Here is a 24,890-nt window from a genome sequence, read left to right on the forward strand (position 1 = left end):
TGGGTGAAGTTTCTATTTTGTTGACGATGTCTAGTATATTAGTGTCGATGATTCGGTTTTAGAAACAATGCCTGTAAACATTGATGTCGAGGCCTCACACCTTCGGAGGGCATTCTACAATCTGAAAACACGCCATACCATCTAGGAGTGGCATTGGGTAGCCAATTATATCCATCAATTGTGGTGCAACATAGACAAGCACTCATGCCACTGCAATGTTAAGTCATTCACCCACTTTATGAATGGGCGATGATTCCATTATTTGAGAGTCATAGTAATTAACGATATTCCCACAATAACTTCAGTAACATAATCTAGAAAAACAAAAACTAAATCTGAATGGTTGCGTCAATAGTTTTGGCCATTAGAGAGTAAAAAATAATAGTTTTGGTCCAATCTTTCATCTTTGGGGACTGTTTGTAATCAAAGCCACCTTATATTGACATCCTATTGTGGGTATTATTCTAGGACCAGAAATGGCCTGACTTGAATGCAAATTTAGGACCAGAACTGGACAAATTAGTAGACAATGGTCGCAAGAATCTCTGCTTCTCTCAGAATTCTTCTCTCTAAGCTTCTGTCTATGACGCAGTCAATTGAGTATTCTTCAAAGTTTCTGTTTGGGAAGCTATGGCAGAGTCCTCCGCTTTAGATGGTATCATCAATATAATACAAAGATGCAGAGAAGGGAAGGATTTGAAGCTTGCAAGAATTATATATGCATTCTTATGCGAGGATTCCTTGGAATCACATTATGTTCTAGGAAACTATCTCGTCTCGCTGCTGGTTGATTGTGGAAGCCTATCATCTGCTCGATACTCTTTTGACAGATTAGCTTATCAGAAAAACAGGTACGCGTGGAGCTCAATCATTTCTGGTTATATAGATTGTGGTGAGCCGCTTCTTGCCTTAGAATTATATGAGAAAATGACAGAAGAAAGAGTTCAAGCCAAGAATTTTACATATAGAGCTCTCTTAAAAGGTTGCATTGTTCTAAACGATGCTGATAAAGGCAGAGAAATACATGCTTCCCTTGTCAAAGAAGGGTTAGATCAAGACCCTTTCATTGGGAGTGTAGTTGTTGATGTATATGGAAAATGTGGATTCTTATTAGATGCTTTTTGTGTGTTTGAAAACTTTCCACTTCGAGATGTTGTTCTATGGACAAACCTCATCTCTAGCTATGCAGATCAAGGCTTTGTAGAGGGGGTTTTGGATTGTTTGGAAAGAATGCACCTATCTGGTCTCAATCCGGATTCTAGAACATTTGTATGTAGCTTGAAAGGTTGTAGTATTACAAGAACCGTAGAAATAGGGCAAAAGATACATGGTGAAGTTGTGGTTAGAGGATTGGAGGGAGAGATATATGTGGGTCATACACTCATTGATATGTATGCAAAGTGTGGGTCTCTACTAGAAGCAAAGATGTTGTTTGAACAGCTTCCAGTTCGCAGTGTAATTCCATGGACTTCATTAATCACAGGGTATGCTGATAATGGGTTTATTGAAGAAGTATTATCTCTCTTGGAAGCAATGAAAGGAGATGGAATTGCTCCAGTTTCTATAACATTTTTGTGCATTTTTAGAGCTTGCAGTTATGAAAGAGGAGCTTTAGGAACAGGTCAAGAAATGCACTCGTTGGCTCTGAAAATGGGCTTAGAGATGGATGAGTCTGTAGGCACATCACTTATTGACATGTATTCGAAATGTGGGTCTTTTCTAGAAGCATGGGTGGTGCTTAGCCAACTCCCAAATCGAGGTTCAGCAGCATGGAATGCACTGATTTCAGGCTGTGCTGACCATGGTCTTGTGATAGAAGTTTTGAACTCTCTGAATCGAATGCAAGAGGATGGTGTCTCTCCAGTTGCAATTACATTTTCCTGCTGCTTGAAAGCTTGCAGTGCCAGAAGTCATCTACAAAGTGGTAGGAAAATGCATTCTGAAATTGTGAAACTTGGGTTGGAAAGAGATCTTGACATACATAATTCAATAATTGGCATGTATGTAAAATGTGACATGATTTTTGAGTCTCAAAGGTTGTTTGATCAGTTTTCAACTCAAGATGTAGTTGCATGGACTACACTTATTACAGGATATGCCGAAAAGGGGCTATATGATGAAGTTGTCAATAGGTTTGGGGAAATGCAGATAGGTTTGTTTAACCTAGATTTAGTCGCTCATATTTGCAGCCTAAAAGCTTGTGGTTTGGTGAGAGCAACTGATATAGGTAGACAAGTACACTCTCAACTAGTGAAAATGGGGTTAGAGGGGGAGCTTACCCTTGTTAGTGCATTGTTGGACATGTATATGAAATCTGGTTTTTTCAGGGAAGCATGGGCAGTCTTTAATAGGCTTCCTGCTCAAGGTGCAAGTACATGGCTTGCACTCATTGTTGGCTATGAGGATCACGGTTTCTCAGAGGAAACATTGAGCTGTTTCAAAAGAATGCAGCGTGATGGTTTTGCTCCTTGTTACACCACATATTCCAGTGGCTTGAGAGCTTGTGGTAGTATTAAGTCTTTACAAATGGGCCAAGAGATACATGGTGAAATCATCCAGAGGGGACTAGAAAGCGACTTTGGTGTGGGAAATGCCTTAGTGGGAATGTATACCAGGTGTGGCTTATTTGAAGAAGCTCATAAATTGTTCGACGAGCTTTCAAAAGATGAAGCCCTGTGGACCACACTGATTGTAGGATATGCAGAAAAAGGGCTTGCTGATGAAGCTGTCTGCAATCTAGAACAGATGAGAATAGGAGGTTTTTCTCCTAGTATTAAGGCATATATCTCTACTTTACAAGCTTGTAGCGTAGGAAGTGTCTTCAGAGAAGGTCAGGAAATTCATATTGAACTAGTGAAAAGAGGTTTTGATGAAGATATTTACATCGAGACAATGTTAGTGGATATGTATGCCAAGTATGGGTCAGTTGAAGAAGCAAGGGATGTGCTGGAGAAACAACCAATCCGAACTGCAGTTTCATGGAATGCTCTGATTGCAGCATATGCAGATCATGGACTTGGTGAGGAAGCACTTGAATGTTTCAAAAATATGCAGCTTGAGGGGGTGCTGCCAGCTGCCATCACGTATGCTTGTAGCTTGGAATCTTGCGGAATTGTGCATGCACTAGAAATTGGGTGGCAAATACATGCAGAAACAACAAAAAGAGCACTAGAAACAGATTCCTTCATTGGCAGTGCTCTGGTAGGTATGTATGCTAAATGTGGTGCGCTTCTAGAAGCAACTGAAGTTTTTGATCAACTCCCATTTCGAGATGTTGCTACTTGGAATGCAATGATAAAAGCAAATGGGGAAAATCATGCGGGCAACATGGCAATACAATGTTTTGAAGAAATGCAAAAGCAAGGTGTAAATCCAAATGGTATCACGTTTATTTGTCTTCTTGCTGCGTGCAGTCATGCCAGCCTAGTCTCGGAGGGCCGAAAATATTTTGAGCAAATGATAGAGCATGGGATCAAACCAACATGGGACCACTTTACTTGCATGGTTGATCTTCTTGGGCGTTCAGGATATGTTTGTGAGGCAGAACAATTTGCAGAAGGGAGAAATTGTCTACAATGTGAAGAAATTCTTAGAACTTTGCTTAGTGCTTCCAAAATCCATGGGGAAGTAAATGTTGGAGAAAGGTGCTTTCAACAGCTTCTCAGACTGAACAAAGACGATGCTAGTTCCTACTTATTGATGGCAGATATTTACACTAGTGCAGGTAAATTTGGTGATGCAAACAATATTGAAGAGATGAGGATACATGCAGAAGTAAAATCAATAGGCAAGAAATTGATCCAAAGAAGTCTGGCGTGACAAGAAATAATCCAAATGGCTGCCAAGGCATCAATTGAAGTGAAAAGAAATGTTCAAGGTTAGTTGTGCAAGGATGTAAGGATGTACATTTTAATACTGGATATCTTGAATTCACATATGAAGGATCAAGGACGTGTGCCTAATGCAGATGTTTTTTTTGAGGCATACACAACATACACTGGGTAGGAGAGCTGCATAGAGCACAATGCTCTTTATCAATCCATCGGTATTGGTGAAAGATGATTGAAATGCAGGTCATTGTTCGCCTTCACATCTAAAAGTAATGAGACAAAAGATTCACATACATATATTTACATACAATGTGAAACAAAGGTCCCGAACATGGAACGCTCTGCTGCGTCAGCAGGTCAGTAAAAAGAGCCAAATCTCTTCATTGACCTCGGTCTCTTCAAATCCTTACCATGCATCAACAGGCAATGAAGTGATTATCTCTCACTACTTTGCTGAGGTAATCGGCACCACAAAGCTGTCTAGTTTTTAAATTTATATCAACGGGAGGATGTAAACATTTTCTGGCAAACTCTTGACATCTAATGTCTTGGGAGAAACAAATTAAAGCTAGCCTCTTCAAGTTGTAATGGTTGAAGCTTTTTATGCAATATCTCTCTGTAAAGCCATGATACCAAGGCTCTGGTAAGCATTGACAAGAAGATCCAATCAATGCTCAAACTGGTATCAAGTCTCATATGGTAGTATAATTAGTTAATGCTTTTGAGATGTCTATGAAAGGAATTACCCAGCACTAACTGAACCATATCAATATGTTTTAGGTTGGATTTAAGGAAAACGTCGATGCAGGAAACTTCCAATCTAAAAATTCCCTAGAGAATGATGATAGCAAAGAGAGGTCTTCAAATTTCACTTCCACACAAAATTAAGAGGTAAGTGTTGTCTTTCACGATATTATGTTATCTGCTCTTTCAGATTTAAGTAGTATCTTTTGTTAATTTTCTTTTTTAGGAACCTGAGCGGTGGATCTTTAACAGAACTAGCAATTCACACAGTCAGCATACCACAACTTCAGGTCTTCTATAAGCAAGGTGTAATCCATGTTCAAACGTTCTCAAGACTTTAGCCAAGTACAAGGTATAGCTATGAAAGAGTTGAAACGCATTTCCACTGGATCTGTTTTAAGAGATTGACACACCTCACCCCTCTGCATACATTTCTCCTCGCAAGTTGTTCTTCTGTGTGCCATCATCTCACCATACATTTTGTGTAAACTTCCTACATAAACAATCCCACTGAAATATTATACGTGCAAATACTAATTATAATTATGAACTACTCTCAACTAAATGTTATATTATATATCAACCTCTGATAAGCCACCACCCATCTTTTGCTTGACCTCCCACCTCAAAATATCCATAGAGATAATAATCCACATGATGCCAACTATAATTACAATCAACTAAACATTAATTTCCATTATCTAATTAGTTTCAAATTCTTTTGGACCTTTTTTTTCTACATTTGCATTACTGGTTTGATTGCACGATCAAGATCTGAGATACATTCCAGCAAGAATCGAAGACCTTTTTGGGAGATGACACAGGTGAATTCAAATTTGTCAGGTGGGTTTTGTGCCAATTATATTAAAAAGAACCATAGCCACGTTATTTATTTCACCCAATATTGGGCATCTATGCCATGAGTAATGCCTGATAGTGATAATGGAATCTGCAAATATACTTGATAGGATTAATGCTGATGCTATTTCAGCAAAACTCTTGGATATCCAGATAAAACAAAAGTAATGAAATTTTTTTACTTGCAAACATGTCGTTTTCCTGAAATCCACCAATGAACATCAATCTTCATGTGGTGACCACATATGGCACATCCCCTTATAACCACTACAGTTGGGGAAGACTCGTTACAAGTTGGGGGGAGAAAGGCCTCAGGCCATAAAAGTTTACTTTGTAATGCAGAATCAGCATAGCCTGGCTAATAAATTTTAATTATTATCCAATAAATTCCCGTATTCATTTTTTCCATATATGATTCACCCTGAATGCAATGAAATATAGATTCAATGACATCCCTTGTTTCAAGATTGTATCAAATGGATAATTAACAAACTATTAATACACTCGTTTATGAATGCAGAATCTATTAAAACACACTAAGACTTTGATTTCAACGAAGACACAGAACTACAATAGCGTTCCTATCAAAGTTGGCCAACCACCCAGTACAAAGCTACCACAGCATCTCATTGAGATTGAACAAAGTATGATGTTAACATAACAATGTTAGTCGAATTATTTCTCAGCATTATAGCATCTTCAGGTGATACTTTTTGTTTTATTCATGTGGCAAAAGAGGACACCACCAGTAGACAAACACGCACACAAACAACCTTGCATGTAGACCATCAAATAATGTTAAGACAAGACTAGACATGTGCAAAAATTATGCATATCAAAACTAGATTTATTTTGAAAATGCAACTTAGAAATGAACGGCAATTACATACCAATGCATCACAAAATATGATAGATAACAGGTCAAGGTATAAACTCAAAATCATATAAAATAAACATAAGAATTGGTCTCATTGAAACTATTCTGAAGAGTTGAATACATATCACCATAAGAGATGCAAAGATTCAAAATTTGCAATCTAACCCTAAAATACGTATGCCATGGATTTAGATTATTCCAATCTTGTTTGCTACATCGAGTGCATCATAATCTGTGGTCAACCTCACATATGCCTTCTTCAGCCCTTTCGGCCTGGAAACAGGAAATGACAATGTCTCAGTATTCAAACAATTTAACCCCTCAAAAAAACACTGCAACAAGTGACGATGACAATTTAACCTCACAAAAAAACACTGCAACAAGTCAAATATAACAATAACACATTTAAATGATAAATACAGACTAACAATATCACACAAATATTAGCTATAAACACCATCAGTCCTAGAGAGGGAAAAAGGACAAACACACTCACGTGATCAATGTGTTGACCTTCTTTGACTGAATATCATACATCTTCTTCACAGCGTCCTTGATCTTCTTCTTATCAGCCCGAAGATCCACAATGAAAACCAGGGTGTTGTTATCCTCGATCTTCTTCATTGCCGACTCAGTTGTTAGGGGATACTTCAGTACTTCATAGTGATCAAGTTTGTTCCTGGGAGGCGCACTGATCCTAGGATACTTGGGGGTACGAGCTCTCTTCAAAGTTTTAGGCCTATGAAATGTCACTGAAGTTCTTACCTTCCGTGTTTTCTTTTTAAGGTGGGAGTTGGCTTTGAGGGCCTTTGCTGCCTTCACAGCTTGACTCTTGGAATCTGTTTTGGCAACTGCAGCTGGATAATCAAGTTGACAAGCAAACCTTTAGTTGACTGTACTTGAACAATTTTCAGAGAAGCATATCATAACAACGACCAGTTTACAAAGCACAGATAATAAAATGGACACAAAAGCATGGGAATATAGAATATTATTAGAGAACATTTGGATCCAACAAAAACGACTCGGAAATTGTGCATCAGAGCTGTACAAATGGAGACATCAGGCAAATTAATAAATAAAGGATTTCTAGATAATGAAAATATGTATATATTCGAAACCGATGTAAAAGCCAACAAATGCGAAAATGAATGGTAGAGGGCAACACAGACAAAACATTGAAGAAACATAAGGTCATAAATGAGTTTCTCATTTCTGAAATGAAAACAATCAAAATTCATCATTCTCTCTATAATACAAAGGACAGATTTCGAGCCGTGAAAAAACAGCCTTTTAAGCACTGTCTATATAACGCAGTAATTTAATCAATTACACTGCGCAAGTACAGGTAGCTTATGCAGGATATACAGTATAGATTAAAGATTTGAAGAATGAAAACTTCAGACGATAGAGCGTTCAAATCATACTGAAAATAACAATGACTCTAACCGATGAACAAATGTGGGTGAAGTTTCAAGAAAAAAGCCTAATTGACCGAAAGGAGACACTAGGTTGATAATCATAGATTTCGAATCTAAATTTTGAAGTGTCAAACATCGAACAATGACACAAAAGCCCTTCGAGACCAATCCCAATGTTCAGGCACATTAACTTAAATTATTACCATGTATTGAGTAAATAGAAATCTTGGTTCGCGAATGAAGTCATAAACGTGGAACCAGACACTAGTTTAGAGCAGAGGCATAGAAACAGTTGTTTGTCAACATTGTGATTATCTTTTCTCGCGACACTTTTCAAGAAAACGAAAAATAACTTAGGTGAAAGCTTTAGTCACTATTCACACATCTGAACATTAGATTAAAATAACACAGCAAGTAAACAGACAACAATTACTCATAGAGCATAAAACTAGGTTCTCGGATCACAGGCGAAAGACAAAGCACAAAACGCAGAATCACGGACTGACACAGAGTTGATGGAGCAAAATAGTTGTTTTATTGCAAAAAATAGGATTTATTATCAGAATCAACAAAATAGATGCCTCGAAGAAAGAAAATTCCAAGTTTAGTTCAAATCAGTCAGACAAAAACAACAACAAAATGGCACACGGAGGGAGAAGTACGTAGCAGGAGGCAAGATCCCAAACCTTTAAAACAAATGCCAGGAACTCACCTTGGCATGGAGGCTACAAGAAGATTCGTGCGCGAGTGTGTGTATGGGGTGTGTGTGTGTGTGTGTGTGTGTGTGTGTGTGTGTGTGTGTGAGAGAGAGAGAGAGAGAGAGAGAGAGAGAGAGAGAGAAAGAGAACCTTTGGGAGGAGCCATGGCCGCGCAACAGCAGGAAAGGCGAGAAGGAGAGAAAGGAGCAGGAAGACGATGCACTGGGATATGAAGGAAGAGGATGTAGAAGGAATGAATTAGGGTTTTTGTTCTGTAAAAGGGGGAGGAAGGTATGTCCTCCAATGGAGGGCGTGTTCACACACGCACGTTATCTATGTCCAAGTAATATTGCCCTCGCTTCCGTTCACATGTTATTATAACGTATTTCCACACTGTACCCCTCCCAAGCTATATTAAAATCCCTCGAGTGCCCCTAATGTGTGTGTAGTAGCTAGCTATTGATGGAGCTCAAATCAAACACCCTTCTATACCTTCGAGTTCTATTGTCTAATTTTTTATGTCAGATGCTCCAAAAGTTTGTCTTTGGCTCATATATATGAACATCTCCCAAGAATTTCCATAGATGAAACTAATTGGTAATCGTCTCCTATCTCTAGGACTGCCCAGGTTCCTCTATCTCGTAACAACCTCAAGCTCATCCACATTATCTATTTTGATAGAAAAACGGGTAGTTTCAGTCAGTCAGGAAACGTACGTCCATGTGTTAGATACAACTTTTTTTTATTATGATCCAAGAGAATTTGATGTGGAAAGGATTTTAAAATGGACAATCCCCTTGGACTTGATGATTCACGTAAATTTGGAATGCTCAATCATTGTTGATGATTATAAATAGGCTACACTTGGACACCCTCAATAGCACAAATATGCCCTTTTAATGGAATTTGTTTGTTCGATCTCATGTTACCACATAATAAGCTAATCAACATACAACTTACCTATAACTACCTCTTCATCTGGCAACGTGGTTGATGCATGCTGAGTGAAGTACATTCCCCTACTTATTACCCCCTAAAATCACTTCATCCTAGATGGCTTTGTCAGCTATTGGTTTGTGCATGTTCAACGTGTTTAAGATATTGAATGGGCTAAGCCATGCAAATTCCATGGGAAGAGAAAGTCAACGAGGAAGTAATACACATTAAGAGATTCGTGTGTTAAAGTTGTTGAGCAAGTGTTCGAGATATCAAGATATCGCCCATGCTTCATATTCAGTGTAAGGCCACATCAAAGCTTATTTAAGTCCCTAATTTGCACATGGAACGAGCTGTAATTTATGATGATTGATGGTATATAGAGGAACTCAAGTATGAACTTGCAAGTTGAATGAAGACCACAATACCTATACACTTCCGACCTATCAAAGCTAAGTTGAACTTGAGTCCATCAAGAATCAAAATTTCTACCTCAGTTGTTAATAGTTATACGTCTCATCTAGCATCCATCGTACTCTCCAAAACTCATAAAATGCTAATATCAAGGATGGTTCAAATCTCTCTCTCTCTCTCTCTCTCTCTCTCTCTCTCTCTCTCTTTGGTGAAAACACACAATTATATTAATAAATGTGTGTGAAAAACACTACTTACAATACGTGTGATAGTGGAGTATGGTCACACACTAACCACACTACACTACATGGGTAGTGGAACATGTTGAATTGCCAATAGGCAAGACAAACACTCAACCAAGGAAAGAATTTCCACTTGTTCCAATAAAGAAAATTGCCACATTAGTACTCCCTTCAACTTTCGTAGATATGTTTTCACTCCATGTCTACCATCGAATACAAAAGCGTTGCGCATGTTCCAATTATGACGCAATCCCCAATATCTCAAAAATAGGAAAACAATCTCCATCTCTGATTTTGGGTCAGCCTGTGTAAATTGTGCAAACACCCATTGTCTAGGTGTCAAATAACTCCGTGATAAAACTTGCCAAATTTGAGAAATGTAACTCCAATTTTGACAAGCAATTGGACATTGTATAAATTCTCTCTCTCTCTCTCGTGATATCACATGGACAAAGCTCCATTGTAATTATCCTCATTTAACTTCATAATGATACCTTTTGTAGGTGACTCTGCATACCACAGTAAACTGAAATTGATTATCACAATGCATGAACTTCCCCATGAAGCATAAATATATTAGTCTTGTTAATATAGTTATTACATCTATACATTCAGATGAGAAACTATCTGGATTCGATCATTCCATTTTTACAGATATTAATTACACTTCAATATTCACGAATGTCATGCCACTTTCAGCCAAGTAGATTTTACATCCAACGACGATGATTCACAGATGTTAATGTGCCATCTTCTCACATCATGAGCCACTGACGGTGTGAAGTGTAGTGAACATTGCACTATAGGCTCTTGTCATGTGGTAATAGCCAATCACCTTTAATGAACGATGCCAACTCCACTGGAGCTACAACACGGTTTAACCAATGTTGTAGTGCCTCACCTTCAATCTTGTCATCAGCTGTGGCAAAACAATCAGAAATAATGATGCATAGATGTCAATGTGTCATCAAGAAGGAAGATATTTTCAAAGAAGAATATATTTTTCTAGGATGTCATAATACCTTCAAGCTGTGCACCGATGCCCTCCAAAACAACAGGATTTGAACGTATAACAAGGAGGGCCATTGAAAGCGCTGATTGCAGTAAAATTCTTACTTCCCGTTGAACAAGATCAACTGTGTGACCCTGCTTCCCCAATGCATGAATAGAGAAGAAACAAATCAATAAATGATACAAAAAATTTAAAAATAGTATATGCATATTTAAATAGAAAAGGAAAATAGGAAACCATGACAATCATTGAGATAATCACCTGATCTTTAGCCCATGGAAAAGCAGACCCAGAATCATCTAGACCCCCTCCAGACAAGGTTGCCAAAGAAATGGGACCTATCGATGCATTTAGTCCATATTCGGCAACTGCCTTATAAGCAAAATCTGTGGCTCTTCTAATATCATCCAAAGCACCAGTAGAGACCCGACCCGAATACACCACTTCTTCAGCTGCTCGGCCACCCAGCAACGTCACAAGGCGTCCTCTCAGCTCATCCACAAAAAGCAAGTACCGATCCTCAGTGGTGGGTGGGATGTATGTGAATCCAAGAGTTCCACCAGATCTAGGTAATATGCTAAGCTTCTGTCACATTTCAAAATAAAAATAAAATATTCATCAAATTATAGAGAAAAATATTGAAATTCCTACAACTATGAGTTAAAATGTACAATTTTCAGGGGATCATAATATACCTCGACACGGGCATGGCCTAGAAGAAGGCTGGCAACTGCAGTCCCAACAACAGCATGTCCAGCTTCATGTCTTGCAACCACTCCTTTCTCTGATTCATGGAGGGATGAACGTTTCTTCTCTATACCCTGCATAGGGAAATGATTATGATTTAAGTTCAAAGTGTCCAGTTAGGTTATAGATATATTAGCATATACACATATATACAGTCCACAACTTTGCATATTTCCTCAAGGTCAAAGATGCATAATCAGAATGGCCAGTTGCTGGAATATTTTCTTGTTGCTCTCTGATTAATCTTCGCCCACTTCTAAATTCAATTTTCAATCCCACCAACATGAATAAGGTTAATCCCTACTATGCCACCTTCATCTGAAATATAATCATCTACCACACACATCAATCTCAAATATTAAATATCTCTGTTAACTCTTCTGCAAAAAACCTTTGATCGATAAAATTGTCTTGCATAAACCAGTAAGTTTCATGCAGCACCCAGTAAGATTCCACATGATTATAGCTGCATCCAGCACATGAGCTGTCAAGCATGAACTCTATGATCTCTTTGTAGCCAGCATTGCCCTCTACTTCCACCCGCTATAAGAGAGACCTTGAAGTTTTTGAATCCATCAAAAGTTACTAAATTATAGAGGTCTACTCTATTAGCTTCAAAACAAATTCAATTGCAAACACTTCAAATTCAACACAATTCTCTGGCAGTGGGACGCTTTGAGATCAACCAAATCTACTCTACTTCTTGGTAGATTTAAAGTGGGCAAAGTTCCTTGACATCATTCTTATGTGCTCATACATTCCTTGACTATCCCTAGAGAAGACTTTGGTTCTCATCATCTAACCTCCAACTAAAATCTAAGAGAGTGGTATATCATGATCATGTCACATTTCATCATGGCCTTATCTGGAGAAATGGTTGGCCTGAATTTTCTTTACTGCATCTACTCACAAAATCCTATATTCACAAAGTATGCCAGCATCCAAAGAATGAATTCCAACTCAGTAATTGAGGGAAGAATCCAGTCCTAACTTTCCAGCATCAAAGTATAGCCCCTGATGATTAGATCTTTAATGGAATGAGCACTCACCGCTATAGCACGCTCCACTGCTCGTGAAAAATCATCTTTCTCCACCTCTGTCTTGTTTGCCCGTCCAGCAAGCAAAGCAGCTTCATTAACGAGGTTTGCTAAGTCTGCCCTGTATGATAAAAATACTATTTAGATTGATATACACATGTTACATTGACTATACACGTACAATGTAGAAATGGAAATACCCAGTAAATCCTGATGTTGATGCAGCTATTGTATTAAGATCAACATCAGCAGCTAGAGGAAGTTGTTTCTTAGTGATATGAACATCAAGAATCTCCTTTCGGCCACGTCTATCTGGAGGTTCTACCTGTACATGATTGGAGATTTATGTTGTTACACTCGTTATCTACAAATATCTATATATACAACCAAAACAAAAATAAAAGTACCATCACTATGCGATCAAATCGACCAGGCCTACGCAATGCAGGGTCCAATACATCTGCTCTATTTGTAGCTCCTAGTACAATCACTGTTGAAGCACTATCAAATCCATCGAGTTCCTACATAAATAACTACAATCCTGCCATCACATACCACTCCGTGGAAATGAGCGTCAACATATATTCTCCAGTTACTTACTGTTAGAAGCTGATTAAGAGTCTGTTCCCTCTCATCATTGCTTACACTACGAAGACGGCCATCACGACCCTTGGCCACCGCATCAATCTGTAAATCACATCAATTCAAAATGTTTCGGAATCATGTAATACTTATCGATCCTACTGAAATGTTTGGATGATAATGAACTTTAAAGCCAAATCAGCTTGAAGAAAGAACTAACCTCATCAATGAATACAATTGATGGAGCATCCTTTTTTGCCCTAGCAAAGAGGTCGCGCACACGAGAGGCTCCCATGCCTACATAAAGTTCGACAAATTCACTTGCTGAGCAGCTAATGAAGGGTACATCTGCCTCACCAGCCACAGCTTTGGCAAGCAATGTCTTCCCAGTTCCCGGAGGACCAACCTTATAAGCAAAGGATCAAACTCGGTTTCACATGTAGATAAAATCACTATTTATGGCTCAGTTCTACTAAATCTGGCTATAGAAACTTACCAGTAGCACACCATGTGGCGGTCGGGCACCAAGCCTTGAATAGCGCTCAGGACTCCTCAAGAAATCCTGCTCAAAGTTTAGAAACTCACAAATTACTAAGATACATGAAAGGGCACATTACTTTATACAAATATCAATTCAATAGCCTTAGCATTTAAGGAATCAGATACTCATCTTATACCCATCTAAATAAATGAAAAACCTTCTGAGAAGAGAATAGCACTTATAAGGTACGATAAAATGTAATTGGCATGTAACCATCAATGTGTTGTAGCTACTGTACTCCATAACTAATCATCTAATTTAAACTACAGTAAATTTCCCAACAACTCTACAAAGAACGAGCGCACGGTATGCTAAGTGCTTCAGAAGACCATACTGAGAGTTCAATCTTAAAGTGAACAAGAGAAACCTCATGTCCACATACCACTATTTCTTCCAGCTCTTCTTTAGCTTCATCAACCCCTGCAACATCTGCAAATGTGATTTGACCCCCTCGTTCCTTGCTTCCACTCACATCTTTCTGGTGTCTTAATCTACCAGTTGAACGCTACAGCAATTATAGAAAATAAGCAATACTAACAGATTTCCCTGCTTGAAGAAAATGCCTGAATAAATGCTAATACGTTACTTGTGGGAATTTGATTGGAATACGCCCAAGTAGACCACCAATGAGGCCAATGTACAAGAGCCCTATCTGCATTTAGACAGTATAAGTCAGTTTGTTGCAGTTAGCATCTGACAATTTTGTGTATTAATGAGGAGATAGTGACATCGATGCAAAGGTCTTCTGTTTTCTTCAGCAGTGTTTCAAGCCCAAGGTTCTCTTATGGATAAATATTATATCTGTGATTATAGTTATGGGAGGATGAGAAAAAAAACTAATAAATGACTCCTCCAAATTTTCAATAATATTGCATCAAGATATATTTCATTCCTTTCTACTCAGTTCTATATCAATGTCTATTGTGTGAACTAAAATAATTCTAGCATAATATCAATGAATTGGAATCCCTCTCTTCTTACTTCATTCTCCATACAAAGAGATCCTTATGAATAAGTACAAGAATTCACACTACAACAAACATTGCCCAACGCCACCTCTTTCATCCATCCATACTTTTCAGCTTTTAGTCCATCAAAAGAAAATTGTGAAAGAAAATTCTTACCAAAACTGAATTGAGAAGCCGTGCGGATCTCCTATCAGGAGCACCAAACTCAACTCCATAGTCAACCATTTTCTCATAAGGTGTTGTCATGTCACTTGGACGGATAGTAGTATAGACGATATGTTTCGAGACTGACGCTGATTTCATTAATGGTGCTAACGTCTCTCCATCAACTGAATGAGATTTACTGACATCTTTTGAGAGCTCTTCTTCAGCGAGTAAACCAGCAATTTGTTCCTTCAAGACAACTTCTCGAGCATTTGGCCTAAGTGAAAATGTCAAGTGAACTCCATCTACTTCTACTTTCTCAACTTCATTGCAATTGATTCGATGAAGAAAATCACTGAAAGCAACATTGACATAGGTAGTCGAAACATGGGTTTCTATTGGAGCCCTTGATCCAGGTATTGGAAAACTTGGCCGAAGCAAACGCATCAAGAAAATCACAACACTCAATTGTAGAAGAAAAGCTCCCACTTCATGAGCTTGAAGAGAAGAAGTTCCATTCTTCCAATTCCATATCCAATTCCATCTTTTTGAGGGTGATGGCCTCTTCCAAGACTGCCAAAAACTCGAATTGTGCTCTGATGAATGTTCTTGCCTTCTACTTGATGAACTAGGATTATTATTGTTCCCATCACTTCCACTGTCATCCTCATTACTTGAGCTCGAGTTTGATGATGAACTGGTACTAGAGGTACCTGAAGAAGAATCAGGTTGCTTTTCACATGAACTTTGAGCACTAGAATTTGTCATAGCAAATAATGGTGATGATCTATTCCTCCCAATCAGAAGTTGAACAGACAGTTTTTTCGTTCCAGCAAATGAATCCTTCATTCCAACCACGGATTCCTTCTTTCCATGGGAAGGCAGTGCAGCTACAAAGTATCGCCTTTCAACACAATATTTCTCTCGAAACTTGAGCCTTTGATCTATCTCTTGATATCTTGATCGAATTTCAAATTTGAACCTATGAAATCTGAGAGTTTTCTGATTGGCCCCTGGAAAATGGGACCGAAATTCAAGATTACATTCAATGCCCCGTAGCTGTGATCGAAATTTGAGACTTTGATGATCAATCATTCGAAACTGTGATTGCAACTTGAGAGTTTGCAGATCAATCGCTTGAAATTGTGATCGAAACTTGAGGTTTTTCCGATCGGTATCTCTAAATTGTGATTGAAACTTGAGTTTTTTATCTGAATAATTTGTGGGATGCAGTTCCAAGAGGTTGTACTTACCACAACACGCGTTCGTGAATAAAACCGCCATAGTCATTGCTAAACAAACATACCCAAAAGATCCTGCTGTGGTTTTTCTACCCTGCAGGAAAGGAAGCGGAAACCTAGAAGAAGAAGTGGAAGAAGAATACCAGATGTATCTATACAAAATGTGCGATCGGATTGGATCAGCGATGAAAATGAGCAACAGCGACTCCTGCAATGGAGGCCAATTCGAGAGACAAAGATAAAAAAACGAAACCCTCGAATCCCGGGGATTGAAGGGGAGAGAGACAGAGACAGAGACAGAGACAGAGAGGGATATGGTGTGAAGGATATCGCAATACAATGGTAGCCATACTTTGTGTGTATTTATGGATGTGTCTACATTGTATGCATGCATCGATGTATGCATGTATGTATGCATGCATGTATGTATACATACATATATGTACGTAAGTACGTATGTTATGTATGTATAGGAAGCATAAAAGTATGTATACGACGAACAAGCAAGTATGTACATATGTAATGATGTGCGTGTGAGTGGGTGAGCGGATGGGTGGTTGAGTGGTGATACAAGGGTTGTGCTCGCAATACATGTCAATGCTATATGTATGCTCCGTGGGGAGGGTACAAAGCAACATCATCACCTGTGGACACGACACCAGACTCTCACTTCCAACGATGCATATCATTATGATTGGTCCACATTTAACGTTGCGTGCTAAAAAGCTCGAGAAAGAAAGAAAGATATATTGACGTCTTCTAAGACAAAAATTGGCCCATGAGACAATTGGTTTACAACAAGATGGGGTATTTACCCATTCATCAAAGTAAAAAAAATTATGGGATCCTCACCATGACATGGATGATGGATGCAATGGAATATATGTACGTGGCATCGTGGACGAGCACATGGGCAAAACAAAAAACAGACCTCGCCAAGAAGCATACCATGGTGAAAATTGACATTATGGACTTCCACCTACATTACAATGCTCGTCTAGTTGTATGTGTTAATATTCCTAAATATATTGATTGTTGTATGCCATGTGTAATTAGAGAATTTTGCAAGGGCCATGTTGAAAGGTTGAACCCCACAACACATGAATGCATCAAAACTTTGTTTTGCGAGAGATTAATGTACTATAATTAATGTGATTGATGCTCCTCGTCTTTTGTTGTCATGTATTGTGCAAACTTTGAGACCCTCATTGCATGTAAAATTGCAACGGTTCGCTTCGGTTTGAGAGTGTCAAAACCAAACCGTTTTATTTTTTTGAAACTTGAACTGAACCAAACCAAACTGTTAAAACCACAATTTCGGTTTTCAACTTAGGTCAAAATTCAAATTTACAATTTAAAAATATTTCATTATTTTAAATTTTAAAGATTTTCCTAAAATGTGAGAATAAGGCTTGAAAATGAAAAGATTCTTTTAAAAAATTGTAAAAAATTTAAATAAAAATCGTTAAAACATTTAAACCGCGGTTTCTAACTGTTGAAACTGAACCGTTTAAACTGTTAAGCTGTTAAGCCACGGTTTCTCAGTTCAGTTCGATTCAAACCAAACTGTTCGCGACCGTTAGTTGCATGCCACTTTTATATATTTGATTATAGTACTCTTCACAAATACCTTGGATCATATACCGACTATATCATGAGCTTCCAACTACTACTTTCTTCATTAGACAATGTGTTGTGTGATTTCCTATATGGACGGTTGGAATCTTGTGACCTCAAAATTATTTGAACATGACAATATAATCTAGAAAGCATCATGTTTGTGATTATGTCATGAATATTGAATGTTTGTAAAGTGCCTTGAGCAACAAGTGATTGCATTGCATATCAACAAGATAAATGTATTGATGAGCCTAAGCTAACCCAAATCAAGTCCAGTGTGGTGAATTGAATTGATGTCTCACTAGTGCCAATGGCCCAATAACATATGTAGTTCGTTGCAAGACACGGAAATAATGGTGGATGTCAAATGTAGAATTTTATATGTCACCTACAATTTCATGGGATGCGCGGTTTTAAAACATGGCTGACTTGTTGGAATGGCAAACTTCTAAGTTGGCCATCCAATGACATGCTAAAAATATTGTTATTTTGTCCAAGTGCAAATTTCTCAAATACTTTAATAAATCCATACAATACTCTATAAAATGCCATGTATTTATTTCCTAGCTCATGTAGTATAAAAATGACTAAATAAACTATCATAATATCATAGAATGATGATGCAATCCACCCCTAAACAAAAGCACGACATAAATTCATATAATATAATACGAAGATGATATTTTAACACATATGTCACGACATAATCATTGATTAACATTATGTCATGGTCAATGATCCAATTCAGCTATTATTCCAAGCTTTAAAGTCAGCATTCCACATAATCTTTTCAATTTGTTTTCATTTAGCGTATGATGATGGCCATGGAGTCATGGACCACAACCACCAATAAAGTTTAGGTTTTCAAGAGAGTTGGTTTCAATTTGTTATTTTTATTCCTATTAGTCATTGAAAACCCTTGTTCTCAAGCATGGTTGATAGGGGAAACAAGAGAGCCATCCATCAAAGTTTCAATAAACATTATCACAATGATTGAGAATGGTATATAGGTGCACTCGATGCATAACGTACAATGAATGGTAGAATGACTAACTCCAAAGCATGCTTTGGATTGGACAACTTGTCAATGCACAAATCCTTGTCCATGGGAGCATATGACAAAATTGCATGTAGTTCATGGTAAGCATATGGTTGATGGACACCTAAAAGTAGGTGTTTGGAGATGTCAAAGTTCCCCAAACTACTATGTAGGGACTCATGGAGCAAATAGGACCATGCTTTTCATGTCCTCCTCCTGGGGTAGTGTCCAAAGTAATCGTTCGAAGCATACATTATGTTTTTATTGCAATAAATGGTGGAGAGGAGATCATGTCTCCATTTTACATGTATATTCATCTCGTTTAATTCCTAACGAACTCTTAACATTGTTGATGTTTACTAAGAGGTTGAACCCACTCTTTCCAGAATAACCCCTTTCTTTTCATTTATGTGCTTAAACCATATGGTTCCAGTGATTCACAAAAACTAGCCAACCAATTACCAAAGAACCAACATTGTCGATCTTTAAATCATGCTTCTTGACCATGGTAATAATGGTTAGTATTATGAACCCATAAGAATCATAATTGATCACACAACAATATATTTAGGAAACTTGCACATTTTCACCCCCATAACAATCCATCACACCGCACGCACATACTAACAGTTATTCTTTCTCCCTTACATTATTCTCAATTAATCAATGCACACGGATCCTCCCCAATATAACAATTGTAACCACTAGTTTGTAGCATCAAGGACGAGTTACGAGTTGTGAAAGAATAACATGTTTGGTACATATTTCATATATCTCTAGGTCACAAAATTGTTTTTAAATCATGAAAACGATTATTATTGATTGTTTCTATGAAGGAACCTATATTGAATATTATAATCATAACATATACCATATCGATTGTGACATATGCTATGTTATTTTTGGGATGGGCACTTTACAAAGTTTATCGTCTATGGATAAGTGAAGCATTTCTCCCCTACACGCGTTGATGGGTAAAAACAAAACAAGTCATAACTCTTTTCTAAGTGGTTTTAATGTAATGTCACACGTGTTCGAAAGCCTTGGACACATGGAGGACCATCAATTCCTTCCTTTTGAACGTGTTTCTCTCGCATCGAGGGCTGTAATCAATGCCATTTGGGAGGAGATGGCGAAATTTTGTAAAATGAGATCCCTAGAGCTGCAACCGGAGATGGTTTGCTCGACATTTTTTCCCAAAAAAATATGCGTGCACAACAAAAAAAGGAAGGGTAGTAGAAAGAGAAGTTTGTGAAGAGAGGCAATGGAGAAGTAGGAGGGGTATTTTTGGTATTTTAGTGGAAATCCAGGGGTATTCTCATAAATGTCACATGGTAGTGTTTTTTCCTTCTCTTTCATTCAATGTGATCTTGACATAGCCTTGGGATAGCACAGTCATGGCGAGCTTGATATCGCCCACATCTTCCTCATTCTTACAAAAATCCTCCGCTACAGGTGCATACATACATACTTTACGTTCATATGTTTACACACAGACACACACACATTTTTAAATGCGTACTTCAGCTCTGTCTTATTTGCCATAATTAGGAGATGCATATTCTCAAAAGCTCAGAATTTCATTTATTCTATCTACAGGCGTCTCCAGATTAGGGTCTCCTTCTGGTTTACCACTACAGAGAGTAGCCTGCAAAACCACACTTCGAGTTACATGTCTATTTGGAAGAGGAAAGAAAGAGACCAATGAAAATCCAGATGACGTCTCTAAGAAGGTAGGCTGTTTTTCCAAAGTTCTTTTGATGTATTCTTAAATATAGTTCTAGAATTTGGTTGCTTTTATATACTCTGAACGATTTTGTTTTGTTCGTGTGTCATCAAAATGCTGTAGCATTTGAGTACTCACATGTCTTCTCAATTAAGTTGTATGCATTTATTCAAAAATAAGGTTTAACATTTGGTCACGCTTTCGTCTTCTCAATGAAGTTGAAACATTAGTACGTTTTCAAAAATAGCGTTGTACTACTATCTAGGCGCCTGGATATATTCCAAATGAAGCCATAGCATTTGAGTACTTTTATGTTTTCAGAATGAAGGTGTAGCTTTTGGTTAGGCTCATTTCTTCTCAATGAAGTTGTAGCATTTTATGTCTTCCAAAAAGAAGTTGTAATATCTGGGTGCACTGATATATTTGAAATGAAGCTGGAGCATTTGAGGAATGTCTTCAAAATGAACTCATAGCATTTGGGTGACTGTCTGTCATTTCATTGAAGTTGTAGCATTTGATTGTCGTCATAATGAAGTTGTTGCATTTACATGTGTAGATATCTTCTAAATGAAGCTGTAGCATTTGGATGGTCATATATCTTCAAAATGAACTTCTAGCATTTGTGTACTTCTATGTCTTTAAAATCAACTAGTAGCATTTGATCAGTGAGGTATGTACTGTTTGCTAAATTATTCATTTAAGTTAGAAAACAAGTTAAAATCTAATTATATGAAAAACAGGAAAACCTTTGATACTCATTCTGATGTCTTGTAGATGAAGTTGTAGCATTTGGGCACTTATATGTCTTGTAAATGAAGTTGTACGGTTTAGGTGTTTATTTGCCTTCTTAATGAAGTTGTTAGCATTTGGGTACTTCATTGTTTTTGAAATGGAGTTGTAGCATTTGTATGTGTTTGTGGAGCATTTGATGTAAACATTTTATTTTATGGTAGGGGAAATTTCAGAAATATGCTTTCAGTATCTATTCATTCAAAAATACAAATAACATATGTGACAATTTCATTTTATTTGTCTTAGAATGAGAAAAGAGGATTATTAATCAATTAAGTTGACCCAGAAGATATTAATGAAGGGGTGGGGAAAGTAAGTGGATTATGATGAGATTAATAAAAAGGTATACGGTAGCATAAGTGGATTAAGAAGTTTAGGGTACTAGATGTTAGATTAGAGAGATATTATTGCAATAATCTTTGTAGTATTTGTATCGTTGTTGGGAGCATTTAGAAATAATGGATGTGGAGGTTATTCAGGATTAAGGATTTGATATGCTTTTGGAAGAATATTCCTGATGTTTTCTTGTGACTAAAGTTTTCAAGTTTCTGTGCTTCATTATTGTGAGTTCTTTGTGAGGTTGTCATCTTCCAATCTAATTTGCTGGAGACCCATTGTTAGATATGAAAATCTTATATAAGTTGTTGATACTTCTCAATACCTGGCACATTCAGGAAAAATTTCCCTTTATGTTTTTATGAATGGTTTGGTGGCATCTCGTTGTTACTTTTGTGCTACTTGTAGGCATATTCATGGATCGAACTGTGATGCGATATGAATTAGATTTGCATTTTGACATGTTATTCTTCTCTGCAATGCAGGCAGGACCATTTGGTAACATGCAGGGCCTGTATGAGACTGTAAGGAAAGCTCAACAGGTAGTTCAAGTTGAATCAGTTCGTGTTCAAAAGGAGCTCGCTGCGTAATTCTCTCACATAAATTCTAAGGAAACATTAGGGTTTTTAGAAGATGTTCATATTTTCTGGTATGTCAAAGCTAGTCCATAAACTGAATACTATTCCAGAATCTCTCCGGTTGCAAGTTTGGGAATTATGATGTGTGGGCCTGAAATTGGAACACAAGTTGGTGTTTGAAGAAGATTTGGGGAGGCGGAGAGAAGACATTTGATATGCCATAGAAGTGTATTAGAAAAAACAGTTTTTCTTGCAATTCATCAACCTAATTATCAATGTCTTCATATTGAAACGTTTTATGTCACAATTAATGGAACTAGTCATCAACAACATTGTACTGGACAACTGGCTTCCTCCAAACAGATTCATAGCTGGGCTGAAAGAAGTTTGTTATCAAATTATTGGTCTTAGTTTATAACTGCTCTGTGCAGCAATTATTACAAAGTAAAACACCAGGTTTCTCATGACTATCTTTTCAAGTTGGCTTCATATGGCAATATTATCTTGTAGGACAACTTGGGGATGACAATAAATGTGAAATTTGTAGTTTAAAATGAATCTAATTATTTTCATAATGACATTTTCTGATCACTTTATTGTCTCCAACAAATTTCCCAGCTTTTGAAGTTGGGAATTAGGTGGTGAATACTTAATGCCTTTATTGATTTGGTTTACTTTCTTTAAGTTCACTATGTGAAATCAAAAGAAAAAGTTAGTTATTTAGGTAAAGCTACTACAACATCTGTAATTTTGAGTCCTGTTTCAGTGCAGAATTTGATGGTTACTGTGAAGGCGAATTAATCAAGGTAAAAGATGTCAGAACCGCATCTAAATTTTAAACTACTGGATTTCAGCAACTCTTTATCAGTTTTATAATAATTTATGGCCTAGAATTACTACTTGATACTTTTGTTTCGGACACTCATGTCATATCTACTCAATTACATGTGTAGGTGACGTTATCAGGAAACCAAGAACCCATCAGTGTGGATATAACTGAAGCAGCCCTGGAGCTTGGAACTGAGGTGTGCACTAAAAAAGTAATCAATCTTGATTGATTAATTGTAGAAATAGTTAAAAAACTAACAAATATTTTGAAGCTATGATGCAGAAAGTTGCATTCCTAGTGAATGAGGCATACAAAGCAGCACATAAAAAGAGTGTCCAGGTAAGTCTTTGAGGGGTTTGTTTATTGAAATCTTACGCTATTTATGGTGGCTGAAATGGATGTTAATATGCATTTAAGTTGGATTGTGTATTTAACATGGGCATCATGCAGGCTATGAAAGAACGAATGAAGAACCTAGCTGAAAGTCTCGGGGTGCCTCCAGGACTTGTGAAGTGAAACCATCCCTGTTTACATTGACGTTTTTGGGTTTAGATTTTTCTTCATGCAGTTGCATATACCATGCTAAAATTTCAGTTGTAGAGTGTAAACTTACAATGTATTGTTGAAAAGATGTATAATTTGGATAATCTTATAATATATATGCAATACACATTTGATGAAAAATCTTACTGGAACCTTTGATTATAGTTACTCAAATGATTTTTTCTTCTATATCTTCTTTATGTTAGTGGAAAACTTTGCTAATGGATATGTGAAGTTTGATGAGCAAATATATTGCTTTGTTCAAGTCTCGTTGTCAATAGAAGCTATAATAACAATTCCATGACCATGAAGTGAAACCTTGATCCACTTGAGCAGGACCAAAATATTGAATCTAAACTGTAATCATTAAATTCTGAACCCCATACCATAAACCATAAGCCTTAGATGCTAAACCCTATATCCGAACTGGTGGTTAAAAAGTGTCATTCATGTATAAGGTAAGATGATATGACAATGTGGAATTGCCTAGATGTAGGAGAGAAATGCCATACACCATATCCTTGGATTTGGAATACCAAACATTTCAATTGAAACTTCGACCAACAAGTGATTTATTTTACTTTCTTCTCTCTTTAAAGATGCTAGGACATGTATGGTTCCCAAACATGAATAGGTTGTTTCGTTGGCCAAGCATCATTCTAAAAATCCATTTTCAATCCGCTTAGTGATTTGCATTTGTTTTGACTTCTCAACAAGCTCTATGATAATGTGACAATTGAAGAACCGCGAGTCTTCCCTTTCTTTTGGTTAAAGTTGGAGCTAGTCTAATGAGGTTGATATAGCTTGAAGCTAACACAAGTTGTCATTGAACATAGCACGTCGATGAGTTCCATTTATCATATATAATGCAATGTTTTGTAATAGCCTTCCCGATACCTCATTTCCACCCGATAATATTTTTAAACCTTCAAATACTTAAAAATTTTCATTGTTAAACACAATTTCAAATGTATTGTCATGCTTTGAAAATTTTTGCTAATTTTCTATATTCTTGGAGTATCAACAAAAATAATACGATCCCTATTGTGAAAGCATTAACAAAAATAGCTTATGTGATCCACATATCTCAAGATGGGGCCATAGAATGTTCTTTAGTATTTCATAACTTTATTGT

The 24,890-nt window shown here is 37.2% G+C and overlaps 4 protein-coding genes across 5 annotated transcripts; 2 read left to right on the forward strand and 2 right to left on the reverse strand.

The window, feature by feature from the left end:
- The first annotated feature begins 554 nt into the window (after positions 1–554).
- On the forward strand, positions 555–4,829 carry LOC147869700 (pentatricopeptide repeat-containing protein At3g53360, mitochondrial-like). 2 transcript variants are annotated; one of them, XM_087332125.1, is made up of 3 exons: positions 555–1,484; positions 1,587–4,512; positions 4,611–4,829. In XM_087332125.1, the coding sequence occupies exons 1-2, from the start codon at positions 631–633 to the stop codon at positions 3,817–3,819; spliced, it is 3,087 nt and encodes a 1,028-aa protein (XP_087188251.1). In that variant the 5' UTR covers positions 555–630; the 3' UTR covers positions 3,820–4,512; positions 4,611–4,829. The 2 variants fall into 2 exon arrangements, with proteins under 2 accessions (XP_087188251.1, XP_087188243.1); XM_087332117.1 differs by having other exon boundaries at positions 555–4,512.
- A 1,548-nt stretch (positions 4,830–6,377) lies between these two features.
- LOC147869701 (large ribosomal subunit protein uL23-like) lies at positions 6,378–8,732 on the reverse strand. Its single transcript, XM_087332135.1, has 3 exons — positions 8,579–8,732; positions 6,806–7,166; positions 6,378–6,582 (listed from the first exon to the last, which is right to left on the reverse strand). The coding sequence occupies exons 1-3, from the start codon at positions 8,592–8,594 to the stop codon at positions 6,498–6,500; spliced, it is 462 nt and encodes a 153-aa protein (XP_087188261.1). The 5' UTR covers positions 8,595–8,732; the 3' UTR covers positions 6,378–6,497.
- Positions 8,733–10,565: 1,833 nt separating this feature from the next.
- Positions 10,566–16,604, reverse strand: LOC147869702 (ATP-dependent zinc metalloprotease FTSH 9, chloroplastic-like). Its single transcript, XM_087332160.1, has 13 exons — positions 15,064–16,604; positions 14,526–14,591; positions 14,322–14,444; positions 13,895–13,960; positions 13,619–13,804; positions 13,417–13,503; positions 13,224–13,337; positions 13,017–13,141; positions 12,829–12,937; positions 11,728–11,853; positions 11,294–11,617; positions 11,043–11,166; positions 10,566–10,939 (listed from the first exon to the last, which is right to left on the reverse strand). The coding sequence occupies exons 1-13, from the start codon at positions 16,339–16,341 to the stop codon at positions 10,821–10,823; spliced, it is 2,847 nt and encodes a 948-aa protein (XP_087188286.1). The 5' UTR covers positions 16,342–16,604; the 3' UTR covers positions 10,566–10,820.
- Positions 16,605–20,296: 3,692 nt separating this feature from the next.
- Positions 20,297–23,981, forward strand: LOC147869703 (nucleoid-associated protein At2g24020, chloroplastic-like). The gene is made up of 7 exons (XM_087332172.1): positions 20,297–20,406; positions 20,551–20,684; positions 22,291–22,391; positions 23,150–23,189; positions 23,337–23,408; positions 23,495–23,551; positions 23,663–23,981. Exons 1-7 carry the CDS (start codon positions 20,349–20,351, stop codon positions 23,726–23,728), a joined length of 528 nt encoding a protein of 175 aa, XP_087188298.1. The 5' UTR covers positions 20,297–20,348; the 3' UTR covers positions 23,729–23,981.
- The last annotated feature ends 909 nt before the right edge of the window (positions 23,982–24,890 follow it).

This window comes from Azolla caroliniana, unplaced genomic scaffold (assembly GCF_043228905.1).
Source record: "Azolla caroliniana isolate FFs.n. ecotype wild unplaced genomic scaffold, voAzoCaro1.0.p SCAF_1, whole genome shotgun sequence".
Lineage (NCBI taxonomy): Eukaryota > Viridiplantae > Streptophyta > Polypodiopsida > Salviniales > Salviniaceae > Azolla > Azolla caroliniana.